This window comes from Blastocystis hominis (genome assembly GCF_000151665.1).
Source record: "Blastocystis hominis, Singapore isolate B (sub-type 7) whole genome shotgun sequence assembly, scaffold_26".
Taxonomy (NCBI): domain Eukaryota; class Bigyra; order Opalinata; family Blastocystidae; genus Blastocystis; species Blastocystis hominis.
The window spans coordinates 49,059-72,944 of NW_013171834.1; the positions used below are offsets into that span (position 1 = coordinate 49,059).

At 48.7% G+C, this 23,886-nt stretch overlaps 13 protein-coding genes; 7 read left to right on the forward strand and 6 right to left on the reverse strand.

Moving 5' to 3' along the window:
- Window positions 1–187: 187 nt before the first annotated feature.
- On the reverse strand, window positions 188–1,261 carry GSBLH_T00003135001 (uncharacterized protein; the record flags this gene model as incomplete). The annotated part of the gene is made up of 1 exon (XM_013041820.1): window positions 188–1,261. The coding sequence occupies one exon, from the start codon at window positions 1,259–1,261 to the stop codon at window positions 188–190; it is 1,074 nt and encodes a 357-aa protein (XP_012897274.1).
- Window positions 1,262–1,375: 114 nt separating this feature from the next.
- GSBLH_T00006591001 (uncharacterized protein) lies at window positions 1,376–2,052 on the reverse strand (the record flags this gene model as incomplete). The annotated part of the gene is made up of 3 exons (XM_013041821.1): window positions 1,376–1,505; window positions 1,536–1,725; window positions 1,758–2,052. 3 exons carry the CDS (start codon window positions 2,050–2,052, stop codon window positions 1,376–1,378), a joined length of 615 nt encoding a protein of 204 aa, XP_012897275.1.
- Window positions 2,053–2,667: 615 nt separating this feature from the next.
- GSBLH_T00006592001 (uncharacterized protein) lies at window positions 2,668–3,239 on the forward strand (the record flags this gene model as incomplete). The annotated part of the gene is made up of 4 exons (XM_013041822.1): window positions 2,668–2,805; window positions 2,840–2,950; window positions 2,982–3,129; window positions 3,160–3,239. The coding sequence occupies 4 exons, from the start codon at window positions 2,668–2,670 to the stop codon at window positions 3,237–3,239; spliced, it is 477 nt and encodes a 158-aa protein (XP_012897276.1).
- A 2,201-nt stretch (window positions 3,240–5,440) lies between these two features.
- GSBLH_T00006593001 (uncharacterized protein) lies at window positions 5,441–5,919 on the forward strand (the record flags this gene model as incomplete). Its single annotated transcript, XM_013041823.1, has 3 exons — window positions 5,441–5,607; window positions 5,641–5,855; window positions 5,909–5,919. 3 exons carry the CDS (start codon window positions 5,441–5,443, stop codon window positions 5,917–5,919), a joined length of 393 nt encoding a protein of 130 aa, XP_012897277.1.
- Window positions 5,920–6,762: 843 nt separating this feature from the next.
- Window positions 6,763–6,990, forward strand: GSBLH_T00006594001 (uncharacterized protein; the record flags this gene model as incomplete). The annotated part of the gene is made up of 1 exon (XM_013041824.1): window positions 6,763–6,990. The coding sequence occupies one exon, from the start codon at window positions 6,763–6,765 to the stop codon at window positions 6,988–6,990; it is 228 nt and encodes a 75-aa protein (XP_012897278.1).
- Window positions 6,991–7,254: 264 nt separating this feature from the next.
- On the forward strand, window positions 7,255–8,197 carry GSBLH_T00003136001 (uncharacterized protein). XM_013041825.1 has 3 exons: window positions 7,255–7,926; window positions 7,958–8,048; window positions 8,080–8,197. Exons 1-3 carry the CDS (start codon window positions 7,898–7,900, stop codon window positions 8,176–8,178), a joined length of 219 nt encoding a protein of 72 aa, XP_012897279.1. The 5' UTR covers window positions 7,255–7,897; the 3' UTR covers window positions 8,179–8,197.
- Window positions 8,198–8,380: 183 nt separating this feature from the next.
- On the forward strand, window positions 8,381–10,248 carry GSBLH_T00003137001 (uncharacterized protein; the record flags this gene model as incomplete). The annotated part of the gene is made up of 3 exons (XM_013041826.1): window positions 8,381–8,491; window positions 8,523–8,673; window positions 8,705–10,248. The coding sequence occupies 3 exons, from the start codon at window positions 8,381–8,383 to the stop codon at window positions 10,246–10,248; spliced, it is 1,806 nt and encodes a 601-aa protein (XP_012897280.1).
- Window positions 10,249–11,772: 1,524 nt separating this feature from the next.
- Window positions 11,773–12,828, reverse strand: GSBLH_T00003138001 (uncharacterized protein). XM_013041827.1 has 5 exons: window positions 12,691–12,828; window positions 12,418–12,658; window positions 12,330–12,384; window positions 12,008–12,301; window positions 11,773–11,970 (listed from the first exon to the last, which is right to left on the reverse strand). Exons 1-5 carry the CDS (start codon window positions 12,733–12,735, stop codon window positions 11,958–11,960), a joined length of 648 nt encoding a protein of 215 aa, XP_012897281.1. The 5' UTR covers window positions 12,736–12,828; the 3' UTR covers window positions 11,773–11,957.
- A 120-nt stretch (window positions 12,829–12,948) lies between these two features.
- GSBLH_T00003139001 (uncharacterized protein) lies at window positions 12,949–15,183 on the forward strand. XM_013041828.1 has 3 exons: window positions 12,949–13,158; window positions 13,191–13,874; window positions 13,905–15,183. The coding sequence occupies exons 1-3, from the start codon at window positions 12,985–12,987 to the stop codon at window positions 14,175–14,177; spliced, it is 1,131 nt and encodes a 376-aa protein (XP_012897282.1). The 5' UTR covers window positions 12,949–12,984; the 3' UTR covers window positions 14,178–15,183.
- A 20-nt stretch (window positions 15,184–15,203) lies between these two features.
- GSBLH_T00003140001 (uncharacterized protein) lies at window positions 15,204–18,638 on the reverse strand (the record flags this gene model as incomplete). Its single annotated transcript, XM_013041829.1, has 5 exons — window positions 15,204–15,494; window positions 15,531–15,878; window positions 15,910–16,647; window positions 16,679–17,324; window positions 17,356–18,638. The coding sequence occupies 5 exons, from the start codon at window positions 18,636–18,638 to the stop codon at window positions 15,204–15,206; spliced, it is 3,306 nt and encodes a 1,101-aa protein (XP_012897283.1).
- Window positions 18,639–18,922: 284 nt separating this feature from the next.
- On the reverse strand, window positions 18,923–19,589 carry GSBLH_T00006595001 (uncharacterized protein; the record flags this gene model as incomplete). Its single annotated transcript, XM_013041830.1, has 4 exons — window positions 18,923–19,211; window positions 19,247–19,377; window positions 19,409–19,471; window positions 19,503–19,589. 4 exons carry the CDS (start codon window positions 19,587–19,589, stop codon window positions 18,923–18,925), a joined length of 570 nt encoding a protein of 189 aa, XP_012897284.1.
- Window positions 19,590–19,629: 40 nt separating this feature from the next.
- Window positions 19,630–20,223, reverse strand: GSBLH_T00003141001 (uncharacterized protein; the record flags this gene model as incomplete). The annotated part of the gene is made up of 4 exons (XM_013041831.1): window positions 19,630–19,697; window positions 19,729–19,846; window positions 19,877–19,966; window positions 19,996–20,223. The coding sequence occupies 4 exons, from the start codon at window positions 20,221–20,223 to the stop codon at window positions 19,630–19,632; spliced, it is 504 nt and encodes a 167-aa protein (XP_012897285.1).
- A 45-nt stretch (window positions 20,224–20,268) lies between these two features.
- On the forward strand, window positions 20,269–21,244 carry GSBLH_T00006596001 (uncharacterized protein; the record flags this gene model as incomplete). Its single annotated transcript, XM_013041832.1, has 3 exons — window positions 20,269–20,401; window positions 20,432–20,919; window positions 20,951–21,244. The coding sequence occupies 3 exons, from the start codon at window positions 20,269–20,271 to the stop codon at window positions 21,242–21,244; spliced, it is 915 nt and encodes a 304-aa protein (XP_012897286.1).
- Window positions 21,245–23,886: the final 2,642 nt, after the last annotated feature.

Consider the following 23,886-nt stretch of genomic DNA (forward strand, 5'->3'; position numbering starts at 1 on the left):
CACCTCCAGCGTCAGCTTCGGCGTGGGTTCTACGCTCAATCCCCTTCCTCGAACCGACTTCCGCGGGAATCGCACGGATTTCGCAGGTCCCACACGTGCACCTTGCAGTCGGCTCCGCCAGTGATCAGCAGATTGTCCAGCTCGCGCACCGCGTCCTGCTGGTCCGCGTGCTGCGTGGAAATGTTCATCACGCAGTGCACGTCGGCCTCGTGCGCGCCGTCCAGCTACCAAAAACCCCTTTCCCCGCGGGTACCTTCCACAGCAACTCCTGCTTGCGGCAGTTGAGGATGAGAACGACGCCGCCCGCGCCGGCGACGCCGACGATGCGCCCCTCCTTGTCGAAGCCGTCGAGAAAAGCGACGTCCTCGATGGAGAGGCCGGGCACGAAGACGGCGAGGTCGATGCACAGCGACTTCGTGCCCTGCTTCAGCGAGGGAAGGTCCGGCAGCGGCCAGATGTGCAGGCGCGACCCGCTCACGCACATGATCACAAGCTCCGCGGGGGCCAGCTTCTTTTTCTTTGGCGACAGAGAAATGCCTGAAACCGGGTCTTTGGATTCCTTGGATTCTTCCTGGACCGCAGGTTTCTCCTCGGGTTTTTCCTCCGATTTTTCCTCGGGTTTTTCCTCCGATTTTTCCTCGGGTTTTTCCTCCGATTTTTCCTCCAATTTCTCTTCCGATTTTTCCTCCGATTTTTCCTCCGGTTTCTCCGCGTGGTTCTCTTCAGGCTCCTCCTGTTTCTCCTCTATTTTCTCCTCGGGTTTCTCCTCGGGTTTCTCCTGTTTTTCCTGTTTTTCCTCCTCCTGTTTCTCCTCTATTTTCTCCTCTGGATTTTCTTCAGACTCTTCTTTGGGTTTCTCCTCGGGTTTCTCCTCGGGTTTCTCCTCTTTTTCTTCCACTTTGGGTTCGTTGACCTCAGCGTTCTCCTCCTTTCCTTGCTCCGTTTCCCCGTTTCCCCGTTTCTCCTCTTCCTCCATCTTCTCCTCTTTCCCATCCATCAGAACCGCGGAAGTCTGCGAGGCCTGCGAGGACAGCGACAGCGACGACGTGGATGTCATCACGCCCTGCGATTTCTTCGGCAGCGAGATGCGGATTTTCATTCCGTCTGCGGAGCTCTCGCTGTGCGCCACGTCGCTCCACGCTTCTTCGTGTGCAACGGAGCGGCGCGTCCGCTTGGAAGGGTAGGAATCAGCTTCGTGCGATCGCTTCACCATCACCACGCTCTCGATGTGCGAGATCTTGGAGCCTTCCATCAATGGCATCGTATCTTTTCGCACGGAATAGGCGTCGCTGCGAGAATAAATGGCTAACGGATACTCCTTGAGACTCTCGCCATTGCAGGTTTGACAGCTAGACTTGGCAGGATTCCCACGTAATTACATTATATCGGGTATAGAAGAAGTGGAGCCTTCGCGATTTACGTGGTTTCCTTGCGTTTCAGAGTTCCAGAGAAACACATTCGAATCCGTGGAGTGAGAGACCACCCATGCACTGCCAGGGATCGTCCTGGTCCTTAGAAGTCAAACTAGAGCCTACTTCACTCGACTTACATCATTAGGATGAATGATATTTTTCACATTTACAAAGTTTCGGTTGCGCTGATTTTCGTTGAACTTACCTATAAACCACGTTTGGGTTCCTCGACGACGAGTCATCTCCACAGCCGCCATAACAATTGCTTCTGGGGAGTTGTTCCACTTCCTTAACCCTTCGTTATACGTTCCATCTAAATAGGAACCGCAAAGAGTCACTCTGTACCTGTATGAGTCGAGAGAAATACGACTTGTGACAGAGGAGCAACAGAGGATGTGTTGGATTCATTGATAATTTGTCCCCAGCTACATGATGTACAAGGCCACTGCGTATGGTGATGGAGCAGAAGGTCGTACAGGAATTGAGCATTTGTCTTCCAGATATTGTAGGGGGAGAGCTCCTCGTCTTCTGCTTCATCCGCCTCTACATTGGTGGATTCCACGCGCTCATCACTAGCTGGCACATCAGCTTGCTGCTTTTTGCCTCCTTCACTATAGGAATCATTGTCAGAAGACTCCATCCTAATTTGAAAAAGGTTATATGAACAACGAGTGGATCTCTAAGACTTTATCATGTTCAGTTTTTAAGGCTTCATAGGATTCGATTGTCTATTTGATTCATATGGTGTCAGGTACCTGGAGGTACCTAGAGGTACCTAGAGGTACCTAGGGAAGTGAAGAATAGAACTTTTTCTGTGTTTGAGATAGGCTCAATCGAAGGCTAATGAAACCATTGATTTTAGGTAAAAGCATGCAACCTGTTTTTCATACTTCACCATGTCTCTTGTGCGACAACATGTTGTATATTCCTCTTTCAAATCTCATTCCTTCAACCAAATGTAATTATTGATTTAGTGACTGTGCTATACGTTCAAGAGATGGTAATAAGCCATCTAATGATAGTTATGGGTAGAGTCGTTTTCTCTTTGTGTGTGATTTATATTTATCGTTCCTGTGTGTATAATACTGATTTCTATTCAATCTTCGCTGTGCTTAACCTGCTACTACTACTACACCACATTGTTTTCATTTTAGATATTGGAACTATTATAAAGTTTTGTTACTGACTTTATCCTGCTTTCTTTTAAACTGCCTTTCTCTCTTTTGCTTAGAAATCGTTCAAGAAAGACTTTTAAATGAATAAGCAAACTCCCACCGAAAATCCACCAGGGGAGGAGAAGAGAGACGTCCGTCCATGGCTTCCTGAGGAACGGCAGAAATTTTATGAATGTTTCGCGAAGCATTATAAGAAGTTTAACATCATCAGTGAAATGGTAGCTGCCCAGTCCTTTGAACTCATATGAATAGATTCCAACGCGGTCATTTACGCAGGTTCGGCAGTTCTTTTATCGCGAAACGAAGAGAATTCAAGGTTTGTTAGGAGATTCACAAAATATTATAAATTGGGATGACAAAGATGTAGCTCTTCATTTTTGGAGTTGAATCATAGCATGTAATCTGTGTGTTCAATAGTTATAGTACACTTATCAAAAACGGCAGCGATCCAGCAAAGGTAATGAAGAGTAAACGGTATATCGAGCGTTTAAAGCACAAAATTGAGGGTATCAACAAGCGCCGACTGGCTCAACAGGAGCGAGGTGAGTAAAAACGATTTGAGTCATCCGTAGAACGACAGAAGCTCGAGTTGGCTCGCCTTGAAAACGAAAAGAATGCAGCCTTGTACTCTCTCCTTCTCATTTCTATCTAGAAAATCCACCACCGTTTCTCTAGTGAGCGGTTCTCCCGACGCTTTGTGTCTTTCTCTCGGCGATCAATCCTTTCTTCCCTATCAAACCCTCCCCGAACTCTCCAAAACGATGGTCATTCGACTCATCCCATCCACCGACAGCATCCATGCGGCCATTCGTAGCTGCGGATACTGTCCTCTCCTCGAGGTTTTCTCAGCGATTTGGTGTGATGTAGCTGACCGTACTTCGCTCACTGAAGATCCAATCCATTTTCAATCATCTTCGGTCGCGCTGGGTCAAGTTCTGCTCGGGAGTTCGCGGCGTTTTCCGGTTGTTCATCGCTGCGTCGAGCAATCTGGGCGTGTGGGTGGAGAACAACACGAACTCGTCCACGAAGAAGCCGGAATTGAAAGAGAGCGTGATTCTAACAAACACGAACTCGCTGTTGTCTTCTCGAATGAGCGATCGATCGTCCTCCGCTTTCGAAGTTCTCTCCGAACCCTCCTTTCTATCGATTAGAAACATTATGGGAACGATGTCTTCATGACCATGGAGCAAGTTCTCGCGCTCTCCGGAAGCAAGGAGCCCCTCAAAATGACCTACGAGTTCGCATTCCTTTTTTCTTCCATTGTAGTTTCTGCGTCACCGCGCATTCGCAGCGAATCCACACCTATCTTCTCTCCACCGAGCTGCCCTGTACTCCTTCCCTTCTCTCTCTTTGCTCACTCGCAGCGCAGCGCCCCGAGCTCTACCACATCCTCGTCGGTGCCACGCAGTCCTCCGTCTTTGCCCAGTCGCTTCTCGGCGATGCTCTCTACGTCTCCGAAGGATTCGAGGCCAAAAAGCCGCGGCGAGCCAAATCCAAGGAGCCAACGCGCCGTCGATCAAGGAAGAAGCAGCCCGAATTCGACGACACCGCGCTGCTCCCCACGCTCCCCACCCTCTCAAACGCGCCCGTGCTCCCCACCCCTTCCACGTTTCCACTTTTTTAGCGTGTAACGCAGGGATTCGTCGCTGGTCACTTCCTTCACCGACGCCTTGCCTCTCATTTCCCCCAAATCCACGCTGCCTCCTCCGCCCGATTCCTTCCCGCTCCCCGCACTCGAGCTTTCCCTCCCGCTCGACTCCTCCTCCTCCGCTGCCGCCTTCTCCAAGCCCCCTGCCGCCAAATCTTCGTCGTCAAAGCGCGCCAAACGCGACTTGGAATCCTCTCCGACCAACCCGCAGACCTTCACTTCTGCGCTGAATTGGACGAATCCGGGCACGTGGATGGAGCCAGACCGGACGCTCAACGATCCCGCCTTCTCGCTCGGAAGCTTCTCGCCGTTTCTTGGAACTTCGTCGAAGCTGGGATTCGATTCGACGTCGCGGATGGGCGTTTTGTCGCCGCCCCCTCAATTTGATTCGTTGTTGATGCGAGAGGGGGAGAGAGAGGACGGAAACCGAGCGTCGAATTTGTACAATAGAATGATTTCCGCACCAGCGAACAGTATAGGCTTTGGAAATATATTGTCGCCAAATGGAATGAAAACCAAGGAGCCGATCTTTGAGGGGGACGGAGAGATCTTTCAGAAGGATAATTCGCTGTGTTTCCCCTGTTCTTTTGATAACCAAGTTTAATTCTGCTGTTTGTTTGAAATGTTGGCACGATGTTCTTTCTCGTTTGGGCGTCACACTAGCAGCATCGGGTTCTGTGAGAATGCTGTGAAACTGTGAGTAATAGTACGCAGTGTGGCAACTCTCTCGTTGGCAGAATATAACAATCATGGATCGAAAAATGTGTTGTTTTTGCATGGAATTATGGGTAAAGAACGAGGCTCTCCAATCATGGGTAGGAAACAAACGAAACTGGGGTAATTTTGTGAAGCAGTAACTACTCAAATGGAATCTTAATAGCATAGGATTCTTCCGGCTCATCCCCAAGATAATGTCCCTAAACTGACCCGATTTGACTGTTAGATCTACACGATCGACCTTCGATATCATGGAAACTCTCCTGCTATGCCTGGCGAAAACACCATGGAAAACATTGCTCTAGACGTTTACAATACCCTCCAGTCGAAGCATATTCCGATCGACACGATCATTGGCCACTCGTTTGGAGGGAAAGTCGCTCTGGAATATATGCGTTTGTACCAACGAGGTTATTCCGCTCTCCCAAAAACCGCTATTATTTTAGACATATCTGCACTCTCTGAATCATCTTCCTTAACATCAATCCATGATAGGTCCGATCGAGGACGAAGCTTCCATGCTTAACATTAATAATGTTGTTGCAGCAATCGATGCAGTGAAACGCCCAATCCCCACATTCAAATACCTCAAATCAGAGTTAGAACGAAACGGCTTGCGTCCTCAACTCGCTGATTGGCTGAGCACCAGCGTAAAGTAAGAACAGCTTTTCAACGCGACGAGTGGTAGAAGGGGTCCCGACCGTTCTTACGAGTTCGTTTTCACCACGCAGATCATCCGCGAGTTGCTGAAAACGTACCGAGAAGCAGACTATTGGGATGTGTTTGGTAATCCCCCAGATGGCTGCCACATTCGTCTCGTTCGAGCGGAGAAAAATCCATTGTGGACGGAGGATTTGGTGGAGAGAATCGAAATCCTGAGTGCAGATCGTCCTGAATCGATCAGTACGCGGTTGGTGAAGAATTCAGGGCATTGGCTGCAAGTGGATAATCCGCAGGGACTTCATGAGGCTATTAGAGATTTGCTTTAGTTTGGAATGTTTGATTTATCAACTACGGAGAGCACCAGGGAGTAGCTGAGAATCGTATTCAAATCACGACTAGAGTGCTTGAAGAACTCTGTAGGTTTCTAAACGAGGAGGTTATCTTATCTCTCTATGATTTTTCACTGGTATACATGCTAAATCAATGCGATTTAGGTCGATTGGGTGCAGTATGAGCACATTCGTCAACTACCAACGGATCTTGTTGATGGTTTATTGCAATTATCTGATGAAGATCTGTTACGTCTATTACAGCTGGAGGAAGTTCCTTCTCTGAATTTCAAGATTCAATCGATGCTTCAAAAGGTAAAAGAGCTTTCTATCTTTGAGAATGTTCCGTTTCAATCCGAGAGCGGAAGTGTAACGGCAACTCAGCACGAGTTGAGGGGAATGAACCCGAAAAAGATCCATGAGGTGAAGGAAATCTGTCCTCGTATCGATTCTCTGTGGAAAGATAACAAGTTGGATACGATCGTCGATATTGGTGCTGGTCAAGGATACATCAGTCAAGTATCTTTCATAAATCGTATCGATTTTACGTTTTGTAGTTTCTCGCTTCTCACTATCATTACATTGTTTTCGGCGTCGAAACGCAGAAGCCCCTCGTCGATAAGGTGAACAAGCAGTTCCAATCGATTCCCAACTTCCGAATGATCACATACAACATTTCAAACGAAATGCACTCCGAAGAACTCGAATCCCTTTTAGTCCCAGTCACTGAGTCATCCACTGAGTCATCCACTCATTCACCCACTCATTCATCCACTCATTCACCTCCACATGCATTAACACATCTCCATTCCTATGGAATGATCGGCCTTCATTGTTGCGGCGATTTGTCCGCTTCGATGTGCCGCATGTTCATCGAATCCGGTCCCCGCTGTCGTCTTCTCGCGTTCGTCGGTTGCTGTTACAACTTACTCACGACTCGCGAATCGAATACCGCGGGAATCTTCGGATTTCCACTGAATCCAGAAGTGACTGTGCGAATGGAGCAGAGAGTTCGGAATGCGATCGTTCAGGTTTGCCTTCTTTGATTGTTTGTAAAAAGCAGAACACTCAATTCGACTCGGTTGAGACATTTCAATCCTGTGTTACGAGATTGTTTTATAGAACTCTTTTGCAGGTGATTATTTGCGATTCCTTTCCTGCCGAGTTTTCATGAATTGACTGGCTCATTTTTAGAACCGATCCTCTCGAATTTCCCGTGGGAAAGTTGCCTTTTCGTTTTGGAGAGACACGTTTTTCTGATTACGTTCTCTCTTACTTTGCCTCGAAACATCCTGAATTCACTGCTCCCACGGCTGAATCGCTCGAAAAGACGTGGAGAGAAAGCCAGCGGTTGTTTTCTCTGTTCAAGGGAATGTTTGTGATTCAGAATTTATATCCTTTTGGTTGGACTGCTCTGTTTCTTAACACATACGCTGGGTCAGTTATTGGAAACGTTGATCATTGCAGATCGAGTGTACTATTTACAAAGACACGGAGCAAATGTCAAGGTGGTGTGTGCATTTGAACGCAAGAAATCACCTCGATGCATGCTTATTCAGGCAGTAAAGAATCATTCACCTATGTGTTCTGTTTGTTTGTCAATCCTTTTCTATATTCAGGTTTGCTACTCGATTTTAATTGACTTTGCACACAATCAATCAACTGTCAAGTTCATTACCACCAAAAACAGAATAACGACATTATTACGATTCTATCATATTTGCAAACGTTTCACTATTCTTTTGGGGTTGATACTGCCGTATTTTTTGATTCACGTACCTCACTTTTCAAAGGGATCTTCATTCTACAAAATGGAAAGAATTGATTTGGAATAAATAGCGATCTGCTCCTTTTTCCCAAATATTCTTTAGTATTATCGAATACTATTGATTGAATATGTCCCTATACTATCTGTTGTGCTTGATCATTGTTTCTTTGTCTCTATCTTTGGAAATGAATCCCAACGCTGGTAAGAAGTCAAAGTATGTCGTACGTGATATGCTTCATGTCTAGCTGGCCGGAAGTCGTCGGACTTCCCTTCGTTGAAGCTGAGAAGGTGATTATGGGAGATCGCCCGGATTGCAAGGTTATCCACGTTAAGCCTGTAGTGGTTGAAAGGTTGGAGTGAGGATTAGGGTGTACGAATGACGCGCGACTACAATCCGTTCCGTGTATTTGTGATCACAGAGAAGGAAGAGCCTTACAAAGTGGTCTCTCCCCCTGGCTGTGGATAATTGAAGTTTTTGTTTATTTGGATTGTTGGTTGCAACAAAGAAGGTGCTCTATCAGCGTTCGTCCACAATGTGGTATAATATGAAAATAGCTGCTGAATGAAAAGACACGTTCATAACGTTCAACAATCACTGAACATCTCATTCCATAAGTTGGGCGTATTTTGGTAATTCGTCCCCTGAAAACAATACTTATTTTTCCTGGATGACTGAAATCGCCGAAGGCTCTTCTCTAATTTCGATTGTGACGGGACTTTTCACCAAGGCTATTCGTGACTCGTTCCCTGACCTCGAGATCTCTTCAAACGACTGCCTCGTAGCACGTTAGCAATGTTCTCCATATTTAGATTTCGCAAAACACGAATGCGAAGATGAAGCACGACTATCAGTGCAATTCTGCCATGGGTCTTACGAAGAAGCTCCAGGCTCTTCGTGGAAAGGAGAACGCCCCCAAGAACCCCCGTGAATGCGGCCAGATCATTATTGACCACCTTCCTGGTAATCCTTGCTTGTTTGTTTGCATGAGTAGAGTCTGAGTTCGTGGAGAAGACCGAGCTTGCGGGTCCCGGTTTTATCAACCTCTACTTGAAGAAGAGCTGGGTCGCTCAGCACATCCTGAGCATTCTGAACCACGGCTTCGTGCCTCCCCCAACTGAGCGTAAACGCGTCATCATCGACTACAGTTCTCCCAACATTGCGAAGGACATGCACGTTGGCCATCTTCGTAGCACGATTATCGGAGACAGTCTGGCTCGCATTCTGGAGTTCTGCGGCCACGAGGTGATCCGAATCAACCACGTCGGCGACTGGGGAACGCAGTTCGGTATGCTGATCGCCCATCTGCAGGACATCGCTCCGGACTTCGAGACGAACCCTCCCTCGATCGAGGACCTGACGGTCTTCTACAAGGCGGCCAAATGCAAGTTCGACGAGGACAAAGCGTTCCAAGAGCGCGCGCACCAGGAAGTGGTGAACCTCCAGAGCGGCGTTCCGAAGAATTTGGCGATGTGGAAGACGCTCTGCAGCGTGTCGGAGAAGATGTTCAGCAAGGTGTACAAGATGCTGAACGTGGACCCGCGGCTCAAGATGATGGGCGAGTCCTTCTACAACCCGCTGCTCCCCGCGATGGTCAAGGAACTCGACGCGAAGGGCCTGCTGCAGGACAGCGACGGCGCCAAAGTGCTGTTCCCGCAGGGCTTCGAAGTCCCGCTGATCATCCAGAAGTCCGACGGCGGCTTCGGCTACGACTCGACGGATATGACGGCGATCAAGTACCGAATCCAGGAGATGAAGGCGGACTGGATCATCTACGTGGTGGACTCGGGACAGGCGCTGCACTTCCAGCAGGTGTTCCAGGCGGCGCGCGACGCGGGCTGGGTCGGCTCGGTGCGTCTGGACCACGTGGGATTCGGCGTGGTGCAGGGCGAGGACAAGAAGAAGTTCAAGACGCGCGCGGGAAAGAGCGTGCGCCTGGTGGATCTGCTGAACGAGGCGGCGGAGAAGGCGACGGCGATCATGAAGAAGCGCGTGGAGGACGGCGTGAGCGGCGTGTCGGACCCGAAGGAGATCGAAGAGGCGGCCGCGCAGCTGGGCTACGGAGGCGTGAAGTACTTCGATCTGCGTCAGAACCGTCTGTCGGACTACGTGTTCAGCTTCGAGCGCATGCTGTCGCCCGAGGGAGACACGAACGTGTACCTGCAGTACTCGCACGCGCGGTGCATGTCGATCATCCGCAAGGCGCCCGAGGAGGTCGAGGAGCTGAAGAAGCACACGCAGATCACGCTGGAGCATCCCTCCGAGTGGGATTTGGCGTGCTACATCCTGCGGTTTAGCGACGTGCTGGAGCAGGTGCCGATGGATTTGATGCCGAATCGGATCTGCAAGTACATCTACGATCTCAGCATCAAGCTGAACGGATTCTACCGGGATTGCCGTGTGATCGGATCGCCCGAGCAGAATAGCCGATTGCTGCTGGTGGCCGCTGCGGAGAAGGTGATGCGACAGGGATTCGATCTGCTGGGTATTGTAACGCTTGATAAGATTTGGAGTGTTTGTTGGGTGAAACGCGATTGAGAAGAGAGAGGATAAGAATGTGTCTTTGTTCTTGCAGGGAAAGAGAGAAGAACGATGCTGTCGATGGAGATTTAGGTTGGTTTCAGAGGGATTGTATCATTGTTATTAACGCGCACGCCCACTTCCTTTCATTACACAACTCTGCTCCCCTTCATTACACAACCCTACTCTCCCCTTCATCACAATTCTACTTCCCTTCATTACACAACCCTACTCTCCCCTTCATTACACAACCCTACTCTCCCCTTCATCACTGTATCCAACAAACAAACCACCCAGGTTCTCACAAACCAATCAGCTAACAACAACCTCTTTCAATCTGTTTCCTCCAAAATCGGCTCGCTGTTCCTCCGTTTGCTTTCAAACAACCGACACAGCATCGCAGTCATCGCCTCCTTCTCTCCCACCGCCTCATTTCGATGCTTCAAACAGTCTCGCAGCAGCTCCGTCAGCGAGGCTTCGAACTCCTTCTGCAACTCCTTCCCGATCAACTCAATCACCGCTTTCTTTCGCTGCGCCAGCGTTCTACTCGGTCAACTCGCTTTCACTGCCCTGCTTTGGAACGAATTGCTCGTGGTTCGTGAGGATGTCTCGCAGACGGGAGGTTGTGCATTTCCCAAATTTCATATTGAAATAATCGACCGCGGAAAAACGACGACGTGCAAGATCGTTAGGGGAATAATCGATGACTAGCGATCATGTACCACGCTCAGGAAACGAACCTGGCAACTGCTCCATTAGATAGTTTTCGACGGATTGGATGCAGGATTCACGCGAGTCTTGCTTGCTGAGTCCATGTTCCTCCATAAACTGCTGCAACTCTTCGAGAGACAGGGTTTGGGGACATGTGTCACAGCCTGCCATAAGCAGATTGGCTGAACGCCTGCAGATCAAGCAAACCAAACACACACCGACTTCATGGCTAAAAAGAAGTTATAAAACGGTTCTATATCTTTATCTTGTATACGTCTATCATCGACTCCGTTGTCTTTCAGATATTCACGCAGATTGCGTAACCACTGCTCAGATACCAATTTGCGGACTTCTGCTGTATCCTTTCCAGAAACGTCGATTTTTAAATGATCTGCTTCGCTTTGCAAAATCTCGTTACCCAACTAGCACGTAAAACAACACAACAATTCAAACCATAGCAATTTTGCTAGGTCTGCGAATAACTGATATCATTGGAGGTGCCTGTATCATCAACTACAATGCAAGCAACAAACTCGGCTGTCAAATCTGCACACTTCGAGCTTTCCTGTGAACGATATGTGCCTTTTTTCGCGTTTTCCACCAGCTTTCGGTTTCTTCTCTCGTGATGATTGAAGTGAATGAACACGCTGATAGAGTCTATATTTGGCGCAGATCCGGTCCTCTCTCATCCTCTTCGCCCTCAACTCGTACCACATACCAAAAAACTGTGGTACACAAACTGTGTGAACAAGAATCCTTATTATCCCATTTTATTCCTGTCTCCCCATCAATCAAACCCCCAGAAACAAAACTGTATCCAACAAACACATCAAACTATAACTCCATTTCGCAAACCTCGTTCGCCGTTCCCGTCACCAAGGCAATGATGGCCATGCGGGTGTACATTCCGTTCTCCATCTCTCTAAAGAACGCAGCCTGCGGCAACTCATCCACATCCTCCGTGATTTCGCCGACTCTCGGCAACGGGTGCATCACGCGCATCGTCGGCTTTCCGCTCAGCACGAGCGCCTTATCGATCACGTACACTCCCTTGTACTTCAAATACTCCTCCTGCGAGGCGAATCGCTCCTGCTGGATTCGCGTCATGTACAGAATGTCCGTTTCCTTCAAAATATCCGCGGTGAGAGATTCGGTTTTGTGCTGCGAAACGCCACGCGCCGCGAGCTCCGACTCGACGGATTCGGGCATCTGCAGACTCGCAGGGGCCACGTAGTTGAGACGGACGTTGTAGAAAGCGAGGAGGCGAGCGAGCGAATGGACGGTGCGACCGTACTTGAGATCGCCCACCATGGTGACGACGATGTTGTCGAGGTGGCCGAGCTCGTTGTAGATGGTGAACCTGGGTCGAAGAGAAGGAATGGGATTACATGTCCAGAAGAGCTTGCGAGGGATGCTCACCAGCACCGTCTCCCGCGTTGATGACTGTGGATTAGGGATGAAAAGAAGAAGATATACGAGGCTTGGTAACGTACTTGGCAGCGAGTTGGGCAGCACCCGTCTCAGGATGGCGAAGAACCAGTACATCCGAGTAGCACTGGACGCAACGCATCGTATCCTGGAGGGTCTCTCCCTTCTTGGTGGAGGAAGTACCTTCTTGGATGGTAATCACCTTTCCTCCCAATCTGCAGAAGGCAGCGTTGAAAGAGGAGGCAGTACGAGTGGAGGGCTCGAGGAACACGTTGGCCATAACGCGGTGCTAGGTCTGAGAACCCCCAAAATGAAGAAAACGTTCAGGACGTCACATCCGCCCTTCTTTGCCACGAGCTCCTTCATTCGAGTGGCTACTGTGAGTACTTCCTCCACATTTTGCTTCGTAAAGTCTTTCACAGAAATCACGTTTTTACCTTTCCAAGCAGAGTAATCGTACTAGAGATGAGATAGAGAGGACGAAGAGCCAACGGGCATCCAGAAGAATAATTGAATACAAAGCTTCTAGAACGTCCAGGAGTTTCTTTTTCCAACTTGTTATTATGACTTTCGATTTGGGGTATGTTCTTTAATCCGTTTTTCAGATTTGATGGCATGGATGACAGCCTTCCGGACATGTCATTTGGACGGTCGTCTTTTGAAACAAACAATGACCACTTATATAACGTCTTAGGAGTATCAAGAGATGCTACTGAGAGTGAAATTAAGCGCGCATACTACTCACTGGCAAAAAAGCACCATCCTGACAGAGGTGGTGATGCTGCAAAGGTATCTCGTCACAATTGCTTGCTGAAAAGTAGTTTCAGGAGATCCAGGCTGCATACGATGTGTTATCGAACAGCGAAAGACGTCAAAAGTATGACCTGACCGGAGACACGACCATTGACGAGGATCCTAAGAAAGTGTACAAGACCGATGACATCCGCAAGGAGGTCTACTGCTCTCTCGAAGATCTCTATCATGGGAAGAGCTTCAACATGAAAATCACACGAAAGGTTGTCTGTATGAATTGCCACGGGGAAGGAGGGTTTCCTGGGTATCGCACTCCCTGCCGCTACTGCAACGGAAAGGGCACGAACCAGATGGAAGTGATGGACTTCTTTACCAGCCGTATCGTAGAAATCGAGTGCCGCAATTGTCGCGGCAAGGGAGCTCTCTTCAACCTCGCTCTCCAGTGCCCGGTGTGCCACGGGAACCGCGTCGTCTCGGGCGTCAAAGAGGCCAGCATTTACTTACGGCCCGGCATGGGCAACGGCAGCGAAATCCACATTCCACAAGCGGCTGACGAGGCGCCCGGCCTCGCAGCAGGCGACGTAGTTTTAGCCATTAAGGAGCGCTCTCACCCCACGTTTTCCAGAAAGGGCGCCGATTTGATGGTGCGCGTGAGTGTTACGCTTGGCGAAGCGCTCTGCGGATTTACCAAACAACTACAGCACTTGAGCGGCAAAATGCTGCAATTGCGAGCCGCGCCGTGCCAAGTGACCGTAGCCCTGTTCACACTCGTTGATTTGTAGCCAGGAGCCGTATTGGTTCTGCCAAATGAGGGGATGCCCGTGGAGGGAAGTCTAACCCAATACGGAGCTCTCTATGTGGAATTTTCTGTCGAGTTCCCGCAATCGATGGCGCCGGAGCAGGTCGATTCGTTGCGCACACTCTTTAATGTTCCTCCTTCTCAAGCGCTACCTCACATGGAAATATTGGATCTGCTCCCACAGACTGCGCCGTTTGGGAGTACGGAGCCGAGTATCAAGTCTCCAGTAGTGGTTGGCGGGAGAATTGACCTGTAGAAAGAGGCGTACGAAGAAGACTCGGTAGAGAGGTAGTAGCAGTAGCAGTAGCAGTAGTACTAGCTGCGTTTTTGTGTTGGCTCATGTACAATAATGGTATGCGTTGTATCATAAGTGACTTGTTTGTTGAAAAATAAACTGGTGCGTCCAATGGGCGTGCGATCTCGCGTGTATCTCGCGAGTGGAAAATGGAGTTTTCATAATTTTGTTGATAAAGGTATGCATTTGCAATATGGAGCATTTGTGTGAACCGTGTAGCTTATGATTGGAACTTAGGACACCTTTGAGTGCAACATGAAAATTACTATTGTTCTGAAGCTATATTTTATGTACACAAATGAAGAAAATATATTCATCATGAACACATGTAGTGAAATCATTATGAATGCTGCTTTCCTTCTGAGTGTGTCGTTTGTGAAATTGGATGATGTATTACTAATTGGGAATCTCTATGAACCCTGATTACAAAAATTAGTGTCATCTTTGATCTGACAATTTCTTTTCTTTTTTCTTTCTTTTTGTTGACGATGACGATCCGACTAGAGTCTCTGATCTTCTAATTCTACATGAAGATACAACCTTGGCTGTCTGAGTCTTTTGTTGAATAGGATGAACTTTTTTCTCTTGATTCCTGAGAGTATTAAGAGCTTTTTAATACTGATTTTCTCATTATATATATATTATATATATTATAAGCATTGTGAATATCATTAGATATGCATAATAGAGAGCCAAAAACTAATGTCTATATAGATAGATCGCGGAAAGAAGGTATGTTGCATTCTCGTTTGCGTTGAGTCGCTTCGTTTGCCATTCATCAGAAACATTCCATTCCACATGATGAATTGATCAATTCTGACATCTCTACAATGAGTCATCAGACAGTGATATTTGATCTATCCTGAAGTGGATGTTGTTGCAATTTTCATCGGTTCCATCTAACTGTATTTTAGGCTCGTGTGGACGAGTAGTGGTGGTGGAGTAGTTGAATCGTTTGTTGTGTACACTCTTTTTGTTGGAAACACGTCAAATCCCATTCGTTGTTAGTAGTTTGCAGATGCCTTCCATCACTGGATCGTTCACGATGGACTCCTCGGGCTGATTGAACTTCTCAAGAAGCAGACGGTCCATGTAGCCCCGCAGTCCTTTGATCAGCACAGCTACGCGCGCGGGCGCCGAGAACTCGATCCACTTGTCCACCGAGATGGTTCCCTGCAAGTGCTGCACATCGATGGGTCCGCCGAACAGCAGAATCGCATAGGGCGTCACCACCGTGGAGTCGTTGATAAAGATCTTGCTGGTATTCACCACCGTGGTCTACAGTCAATCCTCCGTCACCCCTAGCAGCCCTACATACACCAAATACGGGCATTTATACTCCTGCTCCACGAAGTTAATCGACGAGGGGTGGATGAACACGCGCGTCAATCCATGCTGCACCTCGCCTCCGGGCACTTCCCTCCGGATATACATCCGATACTCCTTCGCCAGCGGCGTGGACTCGAACGATCCTCCCTCGATGGTGCGGTGGAACTTGACCTTCTTCTCGATCTTCACCACGTTCGCGTACAGTCCCGCGGTGATCGCCGCTTTCAGCACGTTCTCGTTGCTTCCGTTCGCGTTGAACACCGGGTCGTTCAGCGCATACCCGCTCGGCAAGAAGTGGATATTGGCGAGCTCCTCGAAGTACTGTTTGCGCGTCTAGACCTCAAAACGCAGCGCCGCGACCCACCAAAGCCACCGTCTGCATCGATTCGAAGTTGATGAAGTTCTGGCGGCAGAACTCGCGCTTGTTCTTCGCGCCGCGCCACTCCTCGAACACGCGCAGCAGCGTGATATGATCGCTGAACCGATGCACAAACCGCCGCTTCCGCGCCATCATTTCGTCCCGCTTCTCCATCGGCGCGCGGAACACCGACCGCTGCGACAGAAACGCCGCGATCGTCACCACGGCGTCCACGCAGCGCAGCAGACACCCGAAGATCAGCATCTTCCCGAGGCGGCAGTCCAGCGGGAGGTCGGCGAGATGGTTCCCCAGCGGCGTCAGCGCGACGGCCGGCGTCCGCACGACCGCCTGGATCTCCTCGAGCGTTTCGAGGGCGCGCTGCACGCTGTCGGCGGAGGGCGGCGTGATGCAGCCACGCAGGACGGCGAGCGGGTCGCCGAGCTGCATGCGGAGCGTCTGCAGACAGAGCGACTCGAGCGGGGAGCGGAGCATTTCGGGGGGAGTGAACGGCTCCATCCGGCGGAACTGCGAGCGCGTGAACAGGCGGAAGACGAAGCCGCTGCGGACGCGGCCGGCGCGGCCCTTACGCTGCTCGGCGGAGGCCTGGGATACCCAGACCTCCTTCATCTCGGAAAGGTTGCTGAGGGGGTTGAAAACGAGGCGCTTCTCGCGGCCGGAGTCGATGACGTAGCGACAATTGGGAATGGTGATGGAGGTTTCCGCGATGTTGGTGCTGAGAACGACCTAGCTTTTGATCGCGATGCGCTGCGTCTACGCGATAGCCAGAGCGACTCTCCTCGAAGACACGGTGCTGCTCTTGCGTGCTGAGCGATCCGTGGCAAGCGATCACTTCCACGGCGAGCGGCGAGTTCGCGAAGGCTTCGAGCACGAGCTGGCCGACCGTTTTGATCTCGGCGACGCCGGATAAGAAGACGAGAACGACGCCGCCGGTCCACGGCGATTCGGAGTTGAAGATGTAGCGAATGATGTGCGGAATGATGTAGAAATCCTGGTACTTCTCGTTCCATTCGCTGATCATCGCCTCCATATCGGCGGAAACGCGAACACTTTCGCTGTCCATTTTAATGAAATCGTGGGGAGTGTAGTGTGTGTCGAAAATGATGTCGTCTAAATAACGCTCTTCCACCTTGTAGAGACGGCCTTCCACCGAAAGACTCGGAATGCCTCCGAAATAATCCGAAAAGAGCGTTTCGTTCAGCGTGGCGGACATCAAAATGATTCGAATGTCCGAATTTGACCGAAGAATTCGCTTGAGCAAAAAGAGGAGGAAATCGGAGAGCACGCTTCGCTCGTGAATTTCGTCCACGATAATGTGCGTGATTCCTTTCGGAGAGTCGTGCTGCAATCGTCGGAGCAGCACTCCCGTCGTGCAGTACGTCAGCACCGTGTTTCGATTCACTCTATCGCTCACGCCGTCCCTTCCATTCGCACTTCACGTCGCCCTGCACTTGATAGCCCACTGGGCACTGATTCCCTGCAACGAATCCCTGCTCCTCGATCACGCGAAGATACAAACCGAGACAAGACACACGTCGAGGCTCGCAGACCACGATATTCAGATCCTTCTGATCGCTTTCGCGGAACGCTTCCATCAAAAACTGCGGAACCTGCGTCGATTTTCCGCAGCCCGTTCCGCCTGAAACGATGCTGACCTGGTTGTGTTCGATCATATCCAGCACCTTCGCTTTGTAGTTCGTGATGGGCAGCGAAGCGCGCTGCTCGCTCACGCGAGCTGACGGCGAGCCGAACAGAATGGACTTGTCCAGCACGCGATTTCGCGGGTGACGAGGCTTGGATTCGACCGGTTTGGGAGGCGAGTGAACGGGTTTTTCTCTGCGGATCGTCGTATGTTTCACCTCCTCCGTCGCGGATTCCCTCGCCTTGCTGACTAACTCGTCGAGATCCGTGACAATCTCGTAGAGAACGCCTTCGCAGCGCGTTTCATACTCCGAATAAATCAGTTTGGTGAACGCGCGACGTACCGAAGCCGCCAGCGCGGGGAAGCAAAGCAACGCGAGCGGCGGCCGGCTCGGATAGCCGAGCTGCGGCGAGAAACAGAAGAGAAGCGAGCCGTTCGGGTGGAGAAAGCGGACGCACTGCACGTTTTCCTTCTCCAGGACCGTGATTTTGGGAGTTTCGCCCTCGAGGTTGAAGATGAGCTGCAGCGACGAGATCTCCGTTTCCACGTTTTCCATGCTGGGCGTTTCGGTTTCATTGGGAGGCTGGAAGGAGGGAAGGATCGACTGCACGACCGCGATCAAGTTCGCTTCGAACGGCTTGTTGGCGTCGTTCTGTGCCTCAAATCCGGCGCTGGCGATCGCATCTTCGATGGAGAATCGCGTCGAAACGCTCATTCGGATCTGGTTTCCGGTGGCTCGGAATTGCTTGGGGAGTTTATGATCGGGTAAATTCATGCAGAGCCACTCAATGCAGGCGTCCAATGATTTGCCGACTTCCAAACTCGCGTCCACCGCGGGAGCCGGAAACCCCAACTCGCAGAGCCGCTTGCGAAGCGATTCTTTTTCTTCGCCCGCCAAAACATGCTCCGGATCGAATTCCTTCAGCGAGAAATTCTGCTCTTCCAGCAGTCCCAGAATGAATTCTTGATTCGCGTCGCTCAGAAGCACTTGCGGCGGACGCTGCAGCTGCTTCCGGAGCTCTTTCTGGTTCGCGATGCGGCTCCGCGCCACGCGCCGGCTTTCCTCGGCCATCATTTGATCGTATTTCGACACGAATTTGCTTTTGGACTCGAGCGTCAAGTTCTGCAGCTCTTTGTCTTCGCGATGATCCACTTTGGCGGGCGCAGCACGCCCAGTCGAAGGAGGTACTGGAGAAACTGGAGAAACTGGAGAAACTGGAGAAACTGGAGAAACTGGAGAAATAGAGGTGGAAGGAGTGGAGGGAGGAGTGGGTTCGTCGGTGGGAGTGGGGAGTTTTTTGATGCCATGCTCCTTGTTTAAATGCGTTTTCAAACTAGAGGAATAGTATTTCGGTGAAACTACCCTAGTTCCTTTTCGAAGGACTTGTTGCAGATCGAGCAGACGAATTTAGGAGCCTCGTCTTCCTTCTTTGCGGGCTTGGCAGCGTCGCTTTTGCCCGTTAATTTTAGCCACATCGAAGCGTAGGGCTCAGGAAGCTTTTGGTGCAGGGGAAGCGTGGGCTGCAGATGGTGGAGGGCGAGGAGACACACACAGTTACGAGCCAGAATCATATCAGGAAATGATTCTTTGCTCGTAAACACTAAATCACGGTCTTTGTTTTTGGGGTCAGGGAGAATGAGACGAATCCTATTTTGTTAGTATATATACAACTAAAGACAAACGCGAATCTACCAGCAGGAGCAGAAGCGTTTAGAAGTTGAGGCATCGGGCGTTTTTGCTTTTGACAATATTCGCGAACCAGTTGCAATGGCGTTCTCTGCCATTCTTTCATCACCACGCCTCCGACTGTTACCTACAACGTGATTTTGCTGCTGCGGCCGTACTTCTCCCTTCGAAACCACCACTGTTCCTGCACCCCTTTGTCTATGTCCTTTTGCCTTCTTCTCCTACATATGGCACACATTGCCCAAGACTCACTTGTTCCGCTGTCGCTGTTTGCTTACCCGCATTACCCTTTTGTTCTTGAGTGGTAGGTTTAGTTTCAGACGGTTTCTTCTTTGGCATTAGGAAACTTTACAAGAGTGTTGCTCAACAAACAGCTTTACTATACAGGAGGCCAAATACACTTCTTTCCACCAAGGACGTGGACATGCAGGTGAAACACGGATTGCACTATCAAAAACACAGCAGAAAGCAATGTTACATGCATCTTTGCCATCGTTTACAACAATCCGATATCCATTTTCCAAACCTTCTCGGATCGCCAATTTCGATGCAACATGAATAAGGTGACCAACCAATTCTTCCTGATCATCACGCATCTATAATAGATCAAGCTCAATCAAAAAAACAAATCTCAACTGTGTCAGATTATCACACTTCTTGGGGACGACCAGGAAATGAACGGGTGCCGCTGGATTTACATCACGAAACGCGCAACACTACATATTTTCAGAAATCCATTTGGCACCTTATCATCTTCAAAAATAATGGAAGAAGGAATGGTTTTGTCTGCTATTTTTTCAAACAACGTTTTTGCTTGAGAGGACATCAACCGAATGCCTCCTCCTTTCATAAGGGACAGAGACACTGCATTCTGAATGCAACGAGAGAACATTTTCGAGAGAATAGCAATTGTGTAATTCCATAATTTCAGAGTATTTTTTACTAGCATTTCGTATTTGCACAAACTCGCCATGTAATAAGCAATGTAAAGGATTGAATTTGTAGGCCTTTGGTAGTAATGTGCGGTAAGCCATGCAGTGGCAAAACAACGTATGCAAACCAAATTGCGGAATACATACGTGGTAAAAATAAAGAGGTGACAATTATTAATCTGGAATCGCTGAAATTAGATCGTTCGAGTGCGTATGGAAGTAACTCCTCCGAGTTGACATGAATTATAGCTGCTTTCGACGAGAAGAACACTCATGAAGTAATAAAAACCCAAGTATCCCGAATTCTAAGAAGTGACAATTACGTTATTCTGGATACAATGAATTTTATCAAAGGATACCGCTACGAGATGTACTGCATTGCTCGTTGCTGCAAATCCACGCGTTGTGTGGTTTGGGTCGATACTCCTATCAGTGCGATCGAGTCTTTCAACCAATCCTGCTCCCACTACTCCAACGAAGTGCTCCAAGATCTTGCATGCCGCTTCGAGCCTCCTTCCCCTCTCACTCGCTGGGACACTCCTCTCTTCCGCGTGTGTGCTGTGGAGGAATCGTCGATTTTCGAGAATCCGGACGCGACAGCGGACAGTTTGCGATTGGGCCTCGACAAACAGAGCACCGTGAACGTTCCCGTAACCAAGGAAGTACCGATGGACGCGTTGTGGGAGAGTCTGACGTCGACGAAGTCCAAATCGAAGCATGTCGCTGTGAATCCGCCAGTAGTGAATAAGGAATTGGAATGAATGGTAGGCAGAGCAGCTGAACACTGCGGACTATGTGGGGTTTGTGAATAGTATTACGGATACGATCGTGAAGGACATTATTAAGGAGCAGACGATGAATGGAGGGCTGATTGGAAGCAAGATCCATGTGTCAGGAACGTCGACGTTCGTGGTGCTGATGAAACGAGTCACGCTGATGCAGCTGAAGAACTGGAGAAAGCAGTTCTTGAGTATTATTTTGAAACAGCAGATTAATCAAGACCAAGTGGCTTCATCTTTCGTTACATTTATAAATACACAATTGAAGGAATGGGTTGTTTGATAGATATAAAAAGAGAGAGAGATAGAAGGGGAGTCGATGACATTAAAATGATAACAGAAAGTGATTGAAAATAGAAAAATGAAAAAAGAGAACTCCGAAGCGGGGAATCGAACCCCGGTCGTCCGCGTGACAGGCGGAAATACTAAACCACTATACTACTTCGGATCTGTTTTGGGTTTCAAACTTCAATACTTCAAAATAGTCTTCTTATACTCTTTCAGCAGAAAGTCAGGATTATTCAATATTATGAGCTATTATCCGATCAATGAAAACACTTCGATAGACGATATCGAACACCTGATCGTTAACGAGGCGGGCGTCGATTATGAAAGTGTAAGTTGTAACACAAAATAGCTCATACAGTAGGTGAAGAGTGACCTTTCCACTGTCAAAGAGGAAATAGAAAAGGAAATAAAAGAACGTAATAGTTTACCTAAAGATGCACATAGAGCAGATCAACGTACGAGATATGGATAGAACTGAGGACTTTAGGTCAATTTATCAAATGTAAATGTGGAAACAACGACCCAACTAAATTCGTAAAAGACGAGCACACAGGCGATTTAATTTGCAAATGTATTCACTGGGATTCAGTTCGAGTTTAGGTTGCGGAAATACTCTAATATCAAATTTGCTCTATGAAGGAGATTGGACTCGTAATTTTGAAGGAGAGGAAGATACATCTCAGCGAGGTGAAGCGTTCAATCCTTGCATGTTTCCTTTCTAAGGAATCATCGATTTTAGGTCCGATGCCTTTAATCTCGGAACAGGGTTGGCTGCTCCACAGGGTAGAAATGCGAAGCATTACCAACGTTTACAAAATAACATCGAGATGGGTCTATCAAAAGTTGGTTCGTCACCCGTGTCTTATCGCTAGACAGGTCGTGAGGACAAAAACACACGTCCTGAATACAAAGACAAAAAGAAAATCGAAGCTCGCACCAACATGGCTCGCATCGTTGCAAACTTGAATCTCAGCGAAGCCATCTTGGACTTGGGCCATCTTTACTTTTGTTATTATCGAGACCTAAAGGATAAAGTGGTCGAGATGCCTCGTCGTGAAGCGCAGTGTCTCATCCTCGCTCTTCGAAAGAAGAAGGAGGAGGAGTTTAGGATCTTGAAGAAGCAAAAAGGAGAGTAGTTTGCTGGGAATGCGTGCAACGTAGACTGCGATTCCGTTGTCCGCGTTGCGGTCTTGTGTTCGCGTCCCAGTTGGATGTGAGCATGCATGACTGCGAAAAGGCGCCGAGAGTGACGATGAAGAAGAATAGGGCTCCGCGATTCCTTGCTTTGGAGAAGGGAAAGTACATTGACGAAACTGAACAGTATGATAAAATAAAGGGGAAAAAGTGGATTGTTTGTTGAATAAGGAAAGTAGAGCGACAAAATTTGTGTGCTAATAATAATAATAATAGTAGTAGTTACAGTTGAATAAGAAAATAGAAGCAAAAAAGCGCCGAGAAGGTGGATCGAACACCTGACCTTATGATCTTCAGTCATACGCTCTCCCAACTGAGCTATCTTGGCTTCTGTTTTGTTCCTTTGATTACGACACATGACAATACCTTGTCGATTTGGTTGTTTGATTTTATAAATTAATGGAATTAGATACCATCGACAATCACAGTTCGATCCCAGATCTAGAGTCCAGTGGTCGCGCGTACAAATTGTATGGTTTTATGTTGCCTCTCAATCTAGTTTTCAAAAATCCGCTGTTTTTAAAGAAACATTCTACTTTGACTCCACAGGTTCGCACTCGTTTGCGTGTTTAGGCGTAGATGTACGGTTTTGCAGCTGCGATTGTGAGGACGGAGAAATAGACTGTGTTGCAGTGGATTCCACGTTGCGTTGCTTTCGTTCGACTGATGGGAAGAGTGAATTGTGCTGCCAACCGATTGTTTTTCAGTCCAAAATCGACGTATACGTTAGAGAATCCTATTTGATGCATAGCAATGTTGTTTTGATTCGTCTGGTCAATTTCTTTTTGTGTGCACTTCAGACGGCAGACTCCATGTCTGTACGTTGCAGCGTGGAATCCTCTTTTCGCAACGCCTGGATTTGTCCCCTCCAGAACAAGGAGCTTGCTTCCTTGCTTTGCAGTGGGTGGATAAGGACGAAAACGGATTTCTTATCGCTCTCTTATATGACTGCGATCTGCTTTTGTTCAGTGATTTGAGCACCCAGCTTCTTCGCCAGTATCTCGAGTCCGAAGACACAAGCTCCTTAATCACGCAACGAAACACAGCGAGTCTGCTTCGATTCAGCTTTCACGACGTTTTTTCCCGCATTACCTCTTTCGCAATGGAATCAAACGACTCGTTTTTCATTGCAGGCGAAGGAACGGAGGATTTAATTCGCGTTCGACTGGTCGATAATCACACAGGAATCGTTTCGCATCTTCCTCACGGCATCTTGCATGGCGGATTCATCACCAAAATCTACATCGAAGGGATGTTTCTTCTCGTTCTGTACGATGATGGCTCTTTGTTTTGTCTTCATCGCCTTTCCTTATCGCCTCTCTCCTACCTCCTTCACCACTCCATTCTGGATGCGATTCTTCTTCCATCGTCCTTGTCTCCTACGCTTCATCAAGCCACCGTGCTAGCGATCGTTCAACGCAACGAAGAGCAGATTCTTCTTGC

Bases quoted from the DNA above. Each gene is read 5' to 3' on its own strand.
- GSBLH_T00003136001 (XM_013041825.1), top strand. From the start codon at position 7,898: ATGAATCCCAACGCTGGTAAGAAGTCAAA. The intron at 7,927-7,957 runs GTATGTCGTACG...CTTCATGTCTAG, and splicing joins AACGCTGGTAAGAAGTCAAA to CTGGCCGGAAGTCGTCGGAC. The intron at 8,049-8,079 runs GTAGTGGTTGAA...AGTGAGGATTAG, and splicing joins AGGTTATCCACGTTAAGCCT to GGTGTACGAATGACGCGCGA.
- GSBLH_T00003138001 (XM_013041827.1), bottom strand. From the start codon at position 12,735: ATGAAGGAGCTCGTGGCAAAGAAGGGCGGATGTGACGTCCTGAAC. The intron at 12,385-12,417 runs GTATATCTTCTT...CCTAATCCACAG, and splicing joins CAAGTACGTTACCAAGCCTC to TCATCAACGCGGGAGACGGT. The intron at 12,302-12,329 runs GTAATCCCATTC...TCTTCGACCCAG, and splicing joins TCGCAAGCTCTTCTGGACAT to GTTCACCATCTACAACGAGC.
- GSBLH_T00003139001 (XM_013041828.1), top strand. From the start codon at position 12,985: ATGGATGACAGCCTTCCGGACATGTCATTTGGACGGTCGTCTTTTGAA. The intron at 13,159-13,190 runs GTATCTCGTCAC...GCTGAAAAGTAG, and splicing joins GAGGTGGTGATGCTGCAAAG to TTTCAGGAGATCCAGGCTGC. The intron at 13,875-13,904 runs GTAGCCCTGTTC...GTTGATTTGTAG, and splicing joins CCGCGCCGTGCCAAGTGACC to CCAGGAGCCGTATTGGTTCT.